At 46.4% G+C, this 17,302-nt stretch overlaps 1 protein-coding gene across 4 annotated transcripts in view; it reads right to left on the bottom strand.

The window, feature by feature from the left end:
- The window catches only part of SORCS1 (sortilin related VPS10 domain containing receptor 1), a 433,993-nt gene that overhangs the window by 54,983 nt on the left and 361,708 nt on the right, over positions 1–17,302 (bottom strand). For all 4 annotated transcript variants that reach the window (XM_072130629.1, XM_072130630.1, XM_072130632.1 and 1 more), the window contains exon 16: positions 11,157–11,287. In XM_072130629.1, coding sequence (XP_071986730.1) covers positions 11,157–11,287 — 131 coding nt within the window. The remainder of the gene's footprint in view (positions 1–11,156; positions 11,288–17,302) is intronic.

Genomic DNA, 17,302 nt, shown 5'->3' with positions numbered 1-17,302 from the left:
TGACCCCCCAGTACACTCCTTATATCTGACCCCCCAGTACACTACTTATATCTGACCCCCCCAGTACACTCCTTATATCTGATCCCCCAGTACACTCCTTATATCTGACCCCCCCAGTACACTCCTTATATCTGACCCCCCCCCAGTACACCCCTTATATCTGACCCCCCCCCCAGTACACCCCTTATATCTGACCCCCCCCCCCAGTACACCCCTTATATCTGACCCTCCAGTACACTCCTTATATCTGACCCCCCCAGTACACCCCTTATATCTGACCCCCCCAGTACACCCCTTATATCTGCCCCCCCCCCCAGTACACTCCTTATATCTGACCCCCCAGTACACCCCTTATATCTGATCCCCCAGTACACTCCTTATATCTGACCCCCAGTACACTCCTTATATCTGACCCCCCAGTACACTCCTTATATCTGACCCCCCTGTACACCACTTATATCTGACCCCCCAGTACACCCCTTATATCTGACCCCCCCAGTACACCCCTTATATCTGACCCCCCAGTACACCCCTTATATCTGACCCCCCCCCAGTACACCCCTTATATCTGACCCCCCAGTACACCCCTTATATCTGCCCCCCCAGTACACCCCTTATATCTGACCCCCCAGTACACCCCTTATATCTGACCCCCCAGTACACTCCTTACATCTGGCCCCCCAGTACACCCCTTATATCTGACCCCCCAGTACACCCCTTATATCTGATCCCCCAGTACACCCCTTATATCTGACCCCCCAGTACACTCCTTATATCTGACCCCCCAGTACACCCCTTATATCTGACCCCCCCCCAGTACACCCCTTATATCTGACCCCCCTGTACACCCCTTATATCTGACCCCCCAGTACACCCCTTATATCTGACCCCCCAGTACACCCCTTATATCTGACCCCCCAGTACACCCCTTATATCTGACCCCCCAGTACACTCCTTACATCTGGCCCCCCAGTACACCCCTTACATCTGACCCCCCAGTACACCCCTTATATCTGATCCCCCAGTACACCCCTTATATCTGACCCCCCAGTACACCCCTTATATCTGACCCCCCAGTACACCCCTTATATCTGACCCCCCAGTACACCCCTTATATCTGACCCCCAGTACACCCCTTATATCTGATCCCCCAGTACACTCCTTATATCTGACCCCCCAGTACACTCCTTATATCTGACCCCCCCAGTACACTCCTTATATCTGACCCCCCAGTACACTCCTTATATCTGACCCCCCAGTACACTCCTTACATCTGGCCCCCCAGTACACCCCTTATATCTGACCCCCCAGTACACCCCTTATATCTGATCCCCCAGTACACCCCTTATATCTGACCCCCCAGTACACTCCTTATATCTGACCCCCCTGTACACCACTTATATCTGACCCCCCAGTACACCCCTTATATCTGACCCCCCAGTACACCCCTTATATCTGACCCCCCAGTACACTCCTTATATCTGACCCCCCAGTACACTCCTTATATCTGGCCCCCCAGTACACTCCTTATATCTGACCCCCCAGTACACTCCTTATATCTGACCCCCCCAGTACACTCCTTATATCTGACCCCCCAGTACACCCCTTATATCTGGCCCCCCAGTACACTCCTTATATCTGACCCCCCAGTACACCCCTTATATCTGACCCCCCAGTACACTCCTTATATCTGACCCCCCAGTACACTCCTTATATCTGACCCCCCCCAGTACACTCCTTATATCTGACCCCCCAGTACACCCCTTATATCTGACCCCCCAGTACACTCCTTATATCTGACCCCCCAGTACACTCCTTATATCTGATCCCCCCAGTACACCCCTTATATCTGACCCCCCAGTACACTCCTTATATCTGACCCCCCAGTACACTCCTTATATCTGACCCCCCAGTACACCCCTTATATCTGACCCCCCAGTACACTCCTTATATCTGGCCCCCCAGTACACTCCTTATATCTGACCCCCCTGTACACTCCTTATATCTGACCCCCCCCCCCAGTACACTCCTTATATCTGACCCCCCAGTACACCCCTTATATCTGACCCCCCAGTACACTCCTTATATCTGACCCCCCAGTACACTCCTTATATCTGACCCCCCAGTACACTCCTTATATCTGACCCCCCCCAGTACACTCCTTATATCTGATCCCCCCCAGTACACCCCTTATATCTGACCCCCCTGTACACTCCTTATATCTGACCCCCCAGTACACCCCTTATATCTGACCCCCCAGTACACTCCTTATATCTGATCCCCCTGTACACTCCTTATATCTGACCCCCCAGTACACCCCTTATATCTGACCCCCCAATACACCCCTTATATCTGACCCCCCCAGTACACCCCTTATATCTGACCCCCCAGTACACCCCTTATATCTGACCCCCCAGTACACTCCTTATATCTGACCACCCCAGTACACCCCTTATATCTGACCCCCCAGTACACTCCTTATATCTGACCCCCCCAGTACACCCCTTATATCTGACCCCCCCAGTACACTCCTTATATCTGATCCCCCAGTACACTCCTTATATCTGACCCCCCCAGTACACCCCTTATATCTGACCCCCCCAGTACACCCCTTATATCTGACCCCCCAGTACACTCCTTATATCTGACCCCCCCAGTACACCCCTTATATCTGACCCCCCAGTACACTCCTTATATCTGACCCCCCAGTACACCCCTTATATCTGACCCCCCAGTACACCCCTTATATCTGACCCCCCCAGTACACCCCTTATATCTGACCCCCCAGTACACCCCTTATATCTGACCCCCCAGTACACTCCTTATATCTGACCACCCCAGTACACTCCTTATATCTGACCCCCCAGTACACCCCTTATATCTGATCCCCCAGTACACTCCTTATATCTGACCCCCCAGTACACCCCTTATATCTGACCCCCCAGTACACTCCTTATATCTGATCCCCCCAGTACACCCCTTATATCTGACCCCCCCCAGTACACTCCTTATATCTGACCCCCCAGTACACTCCTTATATCTGACCCCCCAGTACACCCCTTATATCTGACCCCCCAGTACACCCCTTATATCTGACCCCCCCAGTACACCCCTTATATCTGACCCCCCAGTACACCCCTTATATCTGACCCCCCAGTACACTCCTTATATCTGACCACCCCAGTACACTCCTTATATCTGACCCCCCAGTACACCCCTTATATCTGATCCCCCAGTACACTCCTTATATCTGACCCCCCAGTACACCCCTTATATCTGACCCCCCAGTACACTCCTTATATCTGATCCCCCCAGTACACCCCTTATATCTGACCCCCAGTACACTCCTTATATCTGATCCCCCAGTACACTCCTTATATCTGACCCCCCCAGTACACTCCTTATATCTGATCCCCCAGTACACTCCTTATATCTGACCCCCCAGTACACTCCTTATATCTGACCCCCCAGTACACTCCTTATATCTGACCCCCCAGTACACTCCTTATATCTGACCCCCCAGTACACTCCTTATATCTGACCCCCCAGTACACCCCTTATATCTGATCCCCCCGTTCCTCCCCCCCCCCATTTCTTACTTCTTCCCGGTGCTGAGGATGACGCCTCCTGAGTCTCTGCTCCGAGTCCTTTCCTTACTGTAATTAATGCCAGGGACGTCCGTCACTGTAATGTTACATCTGCTGTTCTGTCGCTCTGTGATCCCTGCGCTATAACGGATTTAAAGGGGATTTATGGGAGCAGATAGGTATCGGATATTAGCAGACATGGCGTCACTGCAGGATTTATTGACACTCCTAGAAGTGATGTTCTTGGTCTTTACTTCCTGCTGAATCTCGTGGAGATTTATACCGCGGCGCAGTGTAGTCAGTGACTTGTCCGGGGACTAAGGATCTGGGACAATTCATCTCCAGAACCTGAAGTCTGCGGCTGGGAGATCCATCATACATAAAGCCCAGGGATACTATAATGCCACTTCTTCAGATATTTGTTACCTCTCCACTTGGCTAATTGCTACTTTGTCATCATTTAGGTTCCATGGTTCTTTAGCGCCCCCAGCGGGTGACTCAATGTAGAGTCGTAAAGTTCACCTTAGGGCTCATCTATATAAGACACATGTGACAGCTTTGAGCTTAGGCCTTTAAGATATAGGACATTGGGGCTCATTTACTAATGGCCCGAATCGCTCATTTTCGTCGGGTTTCCCGAAAATTACCAGTTTGCACCGAATTTCCGAGTTTTTGGCGCACGCAATCGGATTGTGTCACATCGGCGCCAGCATGCATGCGACGGAAATCAGGGGGGGGGGTGGCCTTCGGAAAACCCGACAGTTTCAGAAAAATCGCACTATTTTTTTTAAAAAATGTGTCGCTTGACACGCACTTACATGCACCAGGAATAGGATGGTGAACTCCGGCGAACCTCGACGCAGCAGCGACACCTGGTGGACATCTGGCGCACGACCTTAGTGAATCGCCGGAAGACCCGAATCCTCACCTGAGAACGCGCCACTGGATCACGACAGGACCGGGTAAGTAAATGTGCCCCTGTGTGTGCTGCAAGTGGTTCCAATGGGTAGTTGGGTTTTGGAGCAACTCAGGGGGCAGCTACTAAAGTATCAACAGAAAACCTTCATTTTGCAAAAAATGTGATGATGATAATTAGAGAACAGCAATGACTGGAGCACAGAGAAGGATTATAATGACATTTTCTGCAGGTCCCAGCAGTCACCAGTCAGTAGGGAGCAAAGGACCTCAGCCCCGGCCACAGGACATCACTAGCCCTCACACGGCTCTGCTGGGATCTGCTCCGCTCTTCTTCCAGTCTCTTCCACAGGTCTGTGACTGTTGTGGGTTTTTTGGTCATAACCTTGTCACCAGGAAAAAGTCCAGAGGTTTTCTATTAGGTGTGGCCATTTAATTGTTTTAATGGATTTTGTTTTTTGGAACTGCTTTACCTGTTTAGCTGTGTGATAGGGGGCATTGTCCTGCTTAAAAGTTGCTGCTGAGTGATGAAGGCAAGAAGAGAACCACGTGTTGTTCAAGATTCTGATACTTACATTCACTCTGCCATGTAACTGTATTAGAGGTCCAACTCCTGCCGCAGAAAACATTCCCCAAACCATGGCACTTCCTCCACCACTTTTCACTGACTTCTTTACATACTTTGGGCTCTATATTTGCCCAGTATGTCGACGAACATAATAATAATAAATAGTAATAATAATAATAATAATAATAATTATAGTAATAATAATCTTTACTTATATAGCAACATCATATTCAGTAGCGTTAACAGATCATAGGGGACATATACAAATATAATTCTACATTACAGAGTACAAACAGTGATATGGAACAACAGGAGCAAGGGCCCTACTCACAAGAGCTTACAGTCTATGAGGATGAGGGGGAGACACAAGAGCTTACAGTCTATGAGGATGAGGGGGAGACACAAGAGCTTACAATCTATGAGGATGAGGGGGTGACACAAGAGCTTCCAGTCTATGAGGATGAGGGGGTGACACAAGAGCTTACAGTCTATGAGGATGAGGGGGTGACACAAGAGCTTCCAGTCTATGAGGATGAGGGGGAGACACAAAAGCTTACAATCTATGAGGATGAGGGGGTGACACAAGAGCTTACAGTCTATGAGGATGAGGGGGTGACACAAGAGCTTCCAGTCTATGAGGATGAGGGGGTGACACAAGAGCTTCCAGTCTATGAGGATGAGGGGGTGACACAAGAGCTTCCAGTCTATGAGGATGAGGGGGAGACACAAGAGCTTACAGTCTATGAGGATGAGGGGGTGACACAAGAGCTTACAGTCTATGAGGATGAGAGGGTGACACAAGAGCTTACAGTCTATGAGGATGAGGGAGGGACACAAGAGCTTACAGTCTATGAGGATGAGGGGGTGACACAAGAGCTTCCAGTCTATGAGGATGAGGGGGAGACACAAGAGCTTACAATCTATGAGGATGAGGGGGTGACACAAGAGCTTACAGTCTATGAGGATGAGGGGGTGACACAAGAGCTTCCAGTCTATGAGGATGAGGGGGTGACACAAGAGCTTACAGTCTATGAGGATGAGGGGGTGACACAAGAGCTTACAGTCTATAAGGATGAGGGCCTGACACAAGAGCTTACAGTCTATGAGGATGAGGGGTGACACAAGAGCTTACAGTCTATGAGGATGAGGGGTGACACAAGAGCTTACAGTCTATGAGGAGGAGGGGGTGACACAAGAGCTTACAGTCTATGAGGATGAGGGGTGACACAAGAGCTTACAGTCTATGAGGATGAGGGGGTGACACAAAAGCTTACAGTCTATGAGGATGAGGGGTGATACAAGAGCTTACAGCCTATGAGGATGAGGGGGTGACACAAGAGCTTACAGTCTATAAGGATGAGGGGGTGACACAAGAGCTTACAGTCTATGAGGATGAGGGGGTGACACAAGAGCTTACAGTCTATGAGGATGAGGGGGTGACACAAGAGCTTACAGTCTATGAGGATGAGGGGTGACACAAGAGCTTACAGTCTATGAGAATGAGGAGGGACATAAGAGCTTACAGTCTATGAGGATGAGGGGGTGACGCAAGAGCTTACAGTCTATGAGGATGAGGAGGGACATAAGAGCTTACAGTCTATGAGGATGAGGGGGTGACACAAGAGCTTACAGTCTATGAGAATGAGGGGTGAAACAAGAGCTTACAGTCTATGAGGATGAGGAGGGACATAATAGCTTACAGTCTATAAGGAGGAGGGGGTGAACCAAGAGCTTACAGTCTATAAGGATGAGGGGGTGAACCAAGAGCTTACAGTCTATGAGGATGAGGGGGTGACACAAGAGCTTACAGTCTATGAGGATGAGGGGGTGACACAAGAGCTTACAGTCTATGAGGATGAGGGGGTGACACAAGAGCTTACAGTCTATAAGGATGAGGGGGTGACACAGGAGCTTACAGTCTAAGAGGATGAGGGGGTGACACAAGAGCTTACAGTCTATGAGGATGAGGGGGTGACACAAGAGCTTACAGTCTATGAGGATGAGGGGGTGACACAAGAGCTTACAGTCTATGAGGATGAGGGGGTGACACAAGAGCTTACAGTCTATGAGGATGAGGGGTGACACACGAGCTTACAGCCTATGAGGATGAGGGGGTGACATAAGAGTTTACAGTCTATGAGGATGAGGGCCTGACACAAGAGCTTACAGTCTATGAGGATGAGGGGGTGACACAAGACCTTACAGTCTATGAGGATGAGGGCCTGACACAAGAGCTTACAGTCTATGAGGATGAGGGGGTGACACAAGAGCTTACAGTCTATGAGGATGAGGGGGTGACACAAGAGCTTACAGTCTATAAGGATGAGGGGGTGACACAGGAGCTTACAGTCTAAGAGGATGAGGGGGTGACACAAGAGCTTACAGTCTATGAGGATGAGGGGGTGACACAAGAGCTTACAGTCTATGAGGATGAGGGGGTGACACAAGAGCTTACAGTCTATGAGGATGAGGGGGTGACACAAGAGCTTACAGTCTATGAGGATGAGGGGTGACACACGAGCTTACAGCCTATGAGGATGAGGGGGTGACATAAGAGTTTACAGTCTATGAGGATGAGGGCCTGACACAAGAGCTTACAGTCTATGAGGATGAGGGGGTGACACAAGACCTTACAGTCTATGAGGATGAGGGCCTGACACAAGAGCTTACAGTCTATGAGGATGAGGGGGTGACACAAGAGCTTACAGTCTATGAGGATGAGGGGGTGATACAAGAGCTTACAGCCTATGAGGATGAGGGGGTGACACAAGAGCTTACAGTCTATGAGGATGAGGGCCTGACACAAGAGCTTACAGTATATGAGGATGAGGGGGTGACACAAGAGCTTACAGTCTATGAGGATGAGGGGGTGACACAAGAGCTTACAGTCTATAAGGATGAGGGGGTGACACAGGAGCTTACAGTCTATGAGGATGAGGGGGTGACACAAGAGCTTACAGTCTATGAGGATGAGGGGGTGACACAAGAGCTTACAGTCTATGAGGATGAGGGGGTGACACAAGAGCTTACAGTCTATGAGGATGAGGGGTGAACACGAGCTTACAGCCTATGAGGATGAGGGGTGACACAAGAGCTTACAGTCTATGAGGATGAGGGGGTAACACAAGCTTACAGTCTATGAGGATGAGGGGGTGACACAAGAGCTTACAGTCTATGAGGATGAGGGGGTGACACAAGAGCTTACAGTCTATGAGGATGAGGGGGTGACACAAGAGCTTACAGTCTATGAGGATGAGGGGGTGACACAAGAGCTTACAGTCTATGAGGATGAGGGGGTGACACAAGAGCTTACAGTCTATGAGGATGAGGAGGTGACACAAGAGCTTACAGTCTATGAGGATGAGGGGGTGACACAAGAGCTTACAGTCTATGAGGATGAGGGGTGACACAAGAGCTTACAGTCTATGAGGATGAGGGGGTGACACAAGAGCTTACAGTCTATGAGGATGAGGGGTGACACACGAGCTTACAGTCTATGAGGATGAGGGGGTGACACAAGAGCTTACAGTCTATGAGGATGAGGGGTGACACACGAGCTTACAGTCTATGAGGATGAGGGGGTGACACAAGAGCTTACAGTCTATGAGGATGAGGGGTGACACACGAGCTTACAGTCTATGAGGATGAGGGGGTGACACACGAGCTTACAGTCTATGAGGATTTCCCATCAGATCCAAGTAAATTAAACTTGCTAAAATGAACTAATGCTCCTCAGTAAAGGTGTGTTTAGCCTTTTGATTCTTTCTGCTTATGAGAGGTTTGGTCACTGCAGCGTTGGCTTTCAGTCCAAATGCAAATTTATATGAATTCAATAAAAACTGGAAAGTTTGGTGCCAGTTATATTGGGTATGAAAGAAGCTTAAATCCTGTTCTGTTACTTAGGATATAATTACATGACGCAATGACCTGGACATTTAGGAAATTGTGTGTTGTTCTCTAATTTTCATGTTGAGTGTAAATAAAACTAAAGAGAAAGTTGTGAATTGTTTTAGACTAGTTTTCATAAATGAAATCCTGAAAAGTTATACAAAAAGGATTTGTCTCTATTATTCTTTTTTCACAAATTACGGTTGTTTGATATTTGCAAAATGCTACTGCGGATGTTTCATGATACAGCGCTGGCAGGATCTATATGTTATTATGTGATGACATCACCGGGGGAGGGATTTACAGGAGCGCAAAGGTGGGGGCTGAGAGCTGAGGAGTCTGCAGCACAGACAAGTCACATGTTGTTTTTTTCAAATGAATCCACACCAAAGCCCAACCCCTGGGACTACACAGAGGATTCTGTCAGGGTGCAAGGTAAGTTATGACACACAATTATATTGTAATGTAAATGCTTAGAGAGAGAAAAAAGGCATATCTGCAATGCAGGTGTAATGGGCTTCTGTAACCTGTCGTTGAGGTCCCTGGAGACAGGTTCCCTTTAAGGACAAACCTAAAGAACCAATCCTGTATGTAACCCTGCCTGTACTACATTCTATAGGAAGTGTATGATGGTTCAGAGTAGGCAATAGTTTATAATGTAATGTATGACGGTATTACAAAATACTATCCTATAGGCACATTATGGTGGTACTATGTAGTCGTTATTCTATAGGCACTGTATGGCAGTATTATGATATGTAGGCAATATTCTATAGGCACTGTATGGCAGTATTATGATATGTAGGCACTATTCTATAGGCACTGTATGGCAGTATTATGACATGTAGGCACTATTCTATAGACACTGTATGGCAGTATTATATGTAGGCGCTATTCTATAGGCACTGTATGGCAGTATTATATGTAGGCACTATTCTATAGGCACTGTATGGCAGTATTATGGTATGTAGGCACTATTCTATAGACACTGTATGGCAGTATTATATGTAGGCACTATTCTATAGGCACTGTATGGCAGTATTATATGTAGGCACTATTCTATAGGCACTGTATAGCAGTATTATGATATGTAGGCACTATTCTATAGGCACTGTATGGCAGTATTATGATATGAAGTCACTCGTCTATAGACACTGTATAGCAGTATTGTGATATGTAGGCACTATTCTATAGGCACTGTAAGGCAGTATAATGATATTTAGTCACTATTCTATAGGCACTGTATGGCAGTATTATGGTATGTAGGCACTATTCTATAGGCACTGTATGGCAGTATTATATGTAGGCACTATTCTATAGGCACTGTATGGCAGTATTATATGTAGGCACTATTCTATAGGCACTGTATAGCAGTATTATGATATGTAGGCACTATTCTATAGGCACTGTATGGCAGTATTATGATATGAAGTCACTCGTCTATAGACACTGTATAGCAGTATTGTGATATGTAGGCACTATTCTATAGGCACTGTATAACAGTATTATGATATGTAGGCACTATTCTGTAGGCACTGTAAGGCAGTATAATGATATTTAGTCACTATTCTATAGGGCCTAGGCACTGTGTGGCAGTATTATGATATGTAGGCACTATTCTATAGGCACTGTATGGCAGTATTATGATATGTAGGCACTATTCTATAGGCACTGTAAGGCAGTATTATGATATTTAGTCACTATTCTATAGGCACTTTATGACAGTATTATGGTATGTAGGCACTATTCTATAGTCACGGCTTGGTGGTAATGTGTAGGCACTATTCTATAGGCACTGTATGGCAGTATTATGATATTAGGCACTATTCTATAAGCACTGTATGGCAGTATAATGGTATGCAATATGGCAGATAAGGTATTATCATATAGCCACCATGAAGAATTATTATATATGCACATTATGGTTTTCAGTATCAAGGCAAGTTTCATCATGCGGTAGTATTATTTAGACACAGCATGGCACTAGTCTGTAGGCATTTGCCATAGTGCGGTAGTATTATTTAGACACAGCATGGCACCAGTCTGTAGGCATTCGCCATCGTGCGGTAGTATTATTTAGACACAGCATGGCACTAGTCTGTAGGCATTTGCCATAGTGCGGTAGTATTATTTGGACACTGTATGACACTACTATGTGATATCTGAGCAATTGTTGCTGGTATAATATGACTACTCACCACTCAAAATCTGCCTCGGTGCAGACACAGGGCTCGGATGACATGGCCCCCGCGTATCTCCCCTGCATGCATTTCCTTTCAGATCTTCTCTTCATGTAAGTTCTCTTGGCTCCCATAATACAAGCCTCTCCCTGGAGGAGGAGAAAGAAAGTCACTTATAGGAAAAGCCACGCAATATCATTCACAATATAGCATCATTCTGTAACTAACAGTGCCACACCTGTCTACAGGTTGCATGTGGTATTGCAGTTGAGTCCCATTTACTTCAGTAGAGCCAGGACTGCAGTACCTGACACAACCAGTGGGCAGGCATGGCGCGGTTTCTGTTTTTTGAATTTTTTTATACAAATCCCTGATATTGGTCATAAGAAAACCTTCAGCTCGCAGGTCATGTAAATATCCTGAAAATGCCCAAAAATATCAACATCACATAGCTCTATATATGGAAAAATAAACTTATGGCATTTGGAAGTCTAAGAGTAAAAAGTGGAAACATAAAAATGGAAAGGGAACCTGTCACCAGCCTCCTCAAGCAGGGGATGGAATGTCCTTCCTAGATTCCACTATGTTATGCGGAATCACAACCATTAACCCAAAATCTCCTCCAAAGTCATGTGACAGAGAAGAGTCATGTATACCTGAGATGAGTCAAGTTTAGAGGCTGCAGGGACAATCACTCTGTACTCACCTATCTTCGCTTCTGTAGCACCTAGAAAGATTCCATTTATATCATATGAAAGATAACAATTTCAGTTTTAAGATAATATCAGGTTTGTTGTTCTGTGATTTACAGAATAGGAGATGCAGGCAGTTATAGAAAATCTACCATCAAAATCCATACTGATAAACCAGGGACCCTTGCTCATAGCTCCAGACACAATGGGGGTCATTTACTAAGGGTCCGAACGCCGCAGTTTCGTTGGGTTTCCTGAATATTTCCATTTTGCGCCGAATTGCCCCGGGTTTTTGGCGTTCACGCGACAGAAATCGGGGGGCATGGCCGTCGGACAACCCGATGGATTCGGAAAAACCGTGGAATTTAAAAAACAATTTGTGTTGCAAGATCAAGCACTCACATGCACCAGGAAGAAGAAGGTGAACTCTAGCGGACCTCGGCGCAGCAGCGACACCTGCTGGATATCGGGCGCACGCCCTTAGTGAATCCCAGGAGACCCAAATCCTCGTAGGACCATGCGCCACGGGATCGCGACTGGACCCGGTAAGTAAATGTGCCCCATTGACTGTGGTTACCTTCCTTAATTTGTTATCCATGGCCTCCTTCCTTCTAAAGTCAACTTTTACAATTATGCTAATGAGCCAGAAAGGCTATGGGAGTGTCATCAGAGCCCATGCGGCTGTTAAACTGTGCAGGAGCATTTCCCCCACCCACTGTGTGCTCGCTACTCCTGGGATTATAGAAAGTGTGTGTGTGTGGGGGGGGGGGGGGGGCTGTGATGTGCTGCAGCAGTATAACAACAGCCTCTGAAGCCAGAGCACAGAGGGCTTCTGTAACATGCCCTCAAAGCCCTTCAGGCTCATAAGCAAAATTTTGAAAGTTGATTTTAGTAAGAAGGAGGCTGTGGATAACAAATATAATATAATGGCGTCTGGATCTATGAGTAAATGTCCCTGATTTATCACGCTTGACTTTGATGGATGAAAAAAGGCAGAAATTCCATTATTATCTGTGGCTCGCATTTCCAACTTTGACTTATGCCTGTATCCCTGGTTCTATGAATCATAAAAATCATACAACCTGGTTATGAACATCTGAAAGATGAGATTCTTATCTTGTATATGACACCAGTAGCATGATTCTAGGTGCTTTAGCACAGAAGATAGCAGCGTCTGAAGTGACCTTACCCCTTCAGCCTCTTAATTTGATTCATCTCAAAGAAAAGACTCTATTCTGTTTATTGTCACATTACTTTGGAGGAGATGTTTTATAGGTAAACGGATGAAATTTCACATAGAAGAGAGAACTGTAGAGCGGACATTTCAGTAATGGGGTAAAATCTGGTGACAAGTTCTCTACAAATGGTTACAATAGATGAGGCGAGTTGAGCCTCTTGCCTCAGGCAGCATCACCTGCAGCAAGATGGGGGCGGCAGTTATCTGCTACAATGCAGGACCTGACACTTTTCTTCTCTTCATGTCAGCATTGATGTGAGGCGCTGCATGGAGAACCCACTTAGTAAAATAGTACCCTGATACATTACTACTGGATGGGGCATAGGGGGCGCTATTCTTTAGCTCAGCTCGGGGAGTTTAGGTTCACCCCTGCATGTAATTTCCTCAATTTTAAGCCGGGCCATTCCTTTGACTGGTTAATCAGATGGAAGTTGAGTTATGGCTGCGCTGGAAGCCGCGTTGTGTATATATTTACAGTAAATCACGTGGGGGCGGCCATTGCGCGGGAGGGGGGCTCCATACTTCACCATTTACCAGCCGCGTGATGACGGCCTCCAGTTTGCTGCCATTAGTCTTACAGGATCTAAATTGCCGCCTTGGTCATAATTCTGCACCCCTGTCCTTTTTCCGGCAGGAATTTGTCTTTGGAATCTCCGTGATCTTTGATTTACGCGCCGCGATGTCCTCCGGACTATGTATGGGATATCCGCAGACCCATCTCACTTACATCTGGAAATTACTTTTAAGTTTTTAAAATATATTTTTATTAAATTCTCTCTTCTGAATCGTTGCGGATAACTAGCCAGACGAGGCGAGCGCTGAACCCCCTCTCCCGGGGAGATAGATACAATTTTCCAGGTAAAAGTTCCTATTAAAAAATCTTCAGATTGTGACATGAATCCACTTTGTTATGTATAACTGGCGGCCCGGGATCCATCACTGGCAGCCGCTCCGATATCCGGTCTGACGCCAGCCTCTGGCAGCTGACAACTTGCCATCAAACGCTGACAAGTCCTGCTCCTCTTCAGCATGTTCATGTCAGCCACTGCCAGGGCGAACACAAGGCAAAAATAGGACATGGAAGGGGGGGGGGGGGGCGCGGGGCCTTCCGTGAAGAGATACAAAATATAATAATCAGCCGGAATGTCGGGAACAATGTCAAGATGTTACAATGCAAAGTAGAAAGAACAAGTGCTATCAGGGCCAATAATGGGGGGAGGTGCAAAACTTTTGGGATTTTCAATTTCAGATGAAGCAAAGTTTTTTTTTGTTCGCTTTTTGTTTCGTTAGATGTTAATTTAAGGTTTGCTGCAACAATGGGGGTCATTTACTAAGGGCCCGATTCGCGCTTTCCCGACGTGTTACCCGAATATTTATGCCGATTTCCCCTGAATTGCCCGAGATTTTGGTGCACGCGATCGGATTGTGACGTATCGGCGCTGGCATGCACGCAACGGAAATCGGGGGGCGTGGCCAAACGATAACCCGGTGGATTCGGAAAAACCACCGCATTTAAAAAAAAAAAAAAAAGTGCCGCGGGACTTGCGCTTACCTTCACTCAGTCCGGCTTGGTGAAGATCAGTGCATTTCTGCATTTCGGGGAACTTCAGCGCAGCAGCGCCACCAGGTGGACGTCTGAGGAACTGCCTTAGTGAATCCCGGCCGGACCCGAATCCACCGCAGAGAATGCCCCGCTGGATCGCGAATGGACCGGGTAAGTAAATCTGCCCCAATGTATTTTATCAGTTACGTGTCAAGTTAAACTTTGCTACATTCGTACAAGAAGCTGAAGATATTGCGAAAGCAGCCGGGCAGATCTACATGGACAGGATACGGTATGATTTATTAGAAAATTGTCAGTATGTGTGACCATGCAGACTGCTGGGGGGTACACTGCTGTGCTCTGTTTTCTCTGCATTCAGTGTTAGGTGTTGACCCTGGAGAGATGTAGCAGATTTTAACTGGTTTGGATCAAATAATACACCAAAGGAAGCAAGTTGTAGAAGAGTTCAATAGCTAAAAACACAGTGTGAGGAAGTGCCCCCAGTGCACCTGGAGAAGCTACTTGCCTGGAATATAAATCCATATATCACAGTCCTGCTGCTACTAACAACATACACAAAGGTCTGATGACACATCTCTACAGGGACAATACATAACACTAACTGAGGAGAACACAGAGCACAGCAGTGTGAGGACACACCTCTACTGCACTTGGAGAAGCTACAATCCTGGAAAATAAATCTATACTTCACAATCCTGCTGCTACTAACAAAATACACAATGTATGATTACACATCTCTCCAGGAAAAATACCGAAGACCCAAGCTGCAGAGAGCACAGAGAACAGCAGTTTGAGGATACACCCTTAAGATTCTTGGAGAAGTTACAATCCTGGAATATAAATCCATGTATCACCGTCCTGCTGCTACTACACATACACAAAGGTCTGATTGCACATCTCTACAGGGACAATAACTAACACCAACTAAGGAGAACACAGAGCACAGCAGTGTGAGGATACACTCTTAGGAGTGTTACGATCCTGGAATATAATTCCATATATTACAGTCCTGCTGCTATTACACATACACAAAGGTCTGATTACATATCTCTACAGTGACAATAAGTAACACTAACTGAGGAAAACACAGAGCACAGCAGTGTGAGGACATGCCCCCAGTGCACTTGGAGAAGCTACAATCCAGGAATATAAATCCATATATCACAGTCCTGCTGCTACTAACACCATACACAAAAGTAAAATTCCGGAGGGACAATACCTTACACTGTCTGCTGACACATCCCCTTTAATTATTCATGCAGTAAGGTTGTGTTTGTGTTTTTTACGTGTTCTCGCCTTTTATAGGGTCATATACTGCAGAACGTTGAGTTGGTGCTTACATCTCAGTAACAATTCGGGGACATAAAATGATATGAGATGGAAGGTGCGGAGCCGTGTGCGCTTTATAGTCTGCAGGAAGATGAGCACCACTGCAGGGCAATAATAGTTATGGGCTGTACGTTCCGAAAGATAAAGATACGGAAGATTGTCCCAAGAATGCTGGTCCCTGTGTGGACCCTCTCAGTCCCATAAGATTAATTTGGACTAGCACTAATCCTAAGGGCATTGGGGCTCATTTACTAAGGGCCCGAATTGCTCACTTTGTCGGGTTTCCCGACGATTTCTGATTTGCGCAGAATTGCCCCGGGTTTTTGGCGCACACAATCAAATTGTGTCGCATCGGCGCCGGGTTTCATGCAACAGAAATCGGGGGGCGCGGCCATCGGAAAACCCGACGGATTCGGAAAAACTGCGGTATTTTAAAAAAAAAAGTGTCGCTTGACACGCACTTACATGCACCAGGAAGAAGATGGTGAACTCCGGCGGACCTCGGCGCAGCAGCGACACCTGCTGGATATCGGCCGCATGATCTTCAAGACTTGAGAAATCAATGGGGGTCATTTATCTTATCTCTGTTTTGGGTCATTTTTCCCTCTGCCTCTTTGGTAATTTATCAATCTCACCTTTTCCTTGTGTTAAATGTTTTTTTTTTTTTTTTGCAGATGTCTTTTTGAGACATTTGTTACAAATGCCGCAAAAATGTCGCACAAATGTGGTAAGTCACTTTTTGCCATTTCCTTTAAGTTTTCCTGGTTTTGTCTGGAGTTTTTTGCGCCAAAAAATATCGAAAATATAAGACAATTTGATATGATAAAGGTCATTTGCGACATTTAGCTCATCTAGAATAGAAGATAAATGAGTCTTACTGACGAAAAACACATTTCCAAATGCCCCTAAACAGGTGCAAAAATTGCAATGCGCCAAAACATGTCTCAAAAGAGAAAGAAAAAACAGGAAGAAAAATAATGCTAAATGACCCCTAATTTGTAGCATGAAAGGGACGGGTCAGAACATAATCTAGAGACAAGTCCACTTCAGGGCAGGTGGAGTGCTACCACAAACAGTAGTTTAGGGAACATAGGAACATATTGGGGGTCATTTACTAAGGGCCCGAATCCCTATTTTTTTCGTCGGGTTTCCTGAATATTACCGATTTTTCCCTGAGTTGCCCCAGGTTTTTGGCGCACGCGATCGGATTGTGGAGTATCGGCGCCGGCATGCATGCAACTGAAATTTGGGGGCGTGGCCATCGGAAAACCCAATGGATTCGGGAAAACGCGGTATTTTTAAAAAAACAAGTGTCGCTTACCTGCACCCACGATAGGAAGGT

The sequence above is a fragment of the Engystomops pustulosus genome, chromosome 11 (genome assembly GCF_040894005.1).
Source record: "Engystomops pustulosus chromosome 11, aEngPut4.maternal, whole genome shotgun sequence".
NCBI lineage: Eukaryota > Metazoa > Chordata > Amphibia > Anura > Leptodactylidae > Engystomops > Engystomops pustulosus.
The sequence above is the reverse complement of the archived record's forward strand: the minus strand, read 5'-3'. Positions and strand labels throughout refer to the sequence as shown.